A 449-nucleotide genomic window follows, 5' to 3' on the forward strand; every position below is an offset into this window, starting at 1 on the left:
CCCGCTCGCCCTCGCTGGGGTTCTTGTCGGGGTGGTAGCGCAGCGCCAGGCGCCGGTACGCCCGCTTGATCTCGTCCAGGCTGGCCCCTGGCCGCACACCCAGCAGGTCGTAGTATCCCGTCTCCTTCACCATCTTCCTCGCCGCTGACGTGCTGTGGAGAGGAGAGAGCTGTCAGCCCTGGCCCGGGCCCCCTCCCCATCCTATGATCCACTTCCCTGGCCCGGGACCCCCCCACCCATGGGACTCCCCAAGGACTTTTATCCCTGTTCATACATCCCTGCCTCAGTTTCCCCACAGCAGCAGCATCCTCTGGAGCTGCCCCGTCCCGCAGCCCAGCTGCTCTCCCCCGGCACCGGGCAATGTGCCGGGAGCCGATAAGCCCCACGCGGGGTGTGGACGTGTTTATCTTGTGACACGGGGGGGAGGGGACGCGGGGGAGCTCCGAGCT

General features: G+C 67.5%; 1 protein-coding gene across 1 annotated transcript in view; it reads right to left on the reverse strand.

The window, feature by feature from the left end:
• The window catches only part of LOC104122928 (dnaJ homolog subfamily A member 1), a gene marked incomplete at its 3' end in the record, with an annotated part of 2,510 nt that extends 2,347 nt beyond the window's left edge, over positions 1-163 (reverse strand). Inside the window, exon 1 of the mRNA XM_035890666.1 lies at positions 3-163. Coding sequence (XP_035746559.1) covers positions 3-133 — 131 coding nt within the window. The remainder of the gene's footprint in view (positions 1-2) is intronic.
• Between the last annotated feature and the right edge of the window lie 286 nt (positions 164-449).

Source organism: Egretta garzetta, unplaced genomic scaffold (assembly GCF_000687185.1).
Source record: "Egretta garzetta isolate BGI_Z169 unplaced genomic scaffold, ASM68718v1 scaffold703, whole genome shotgun sequence".
Taxonomy (NCBI): Eukaryota; Metazoa; Chordata; class Aves; order Pelecaniformes; family Ardeidae; genus Egretta; species Egretta garzetta.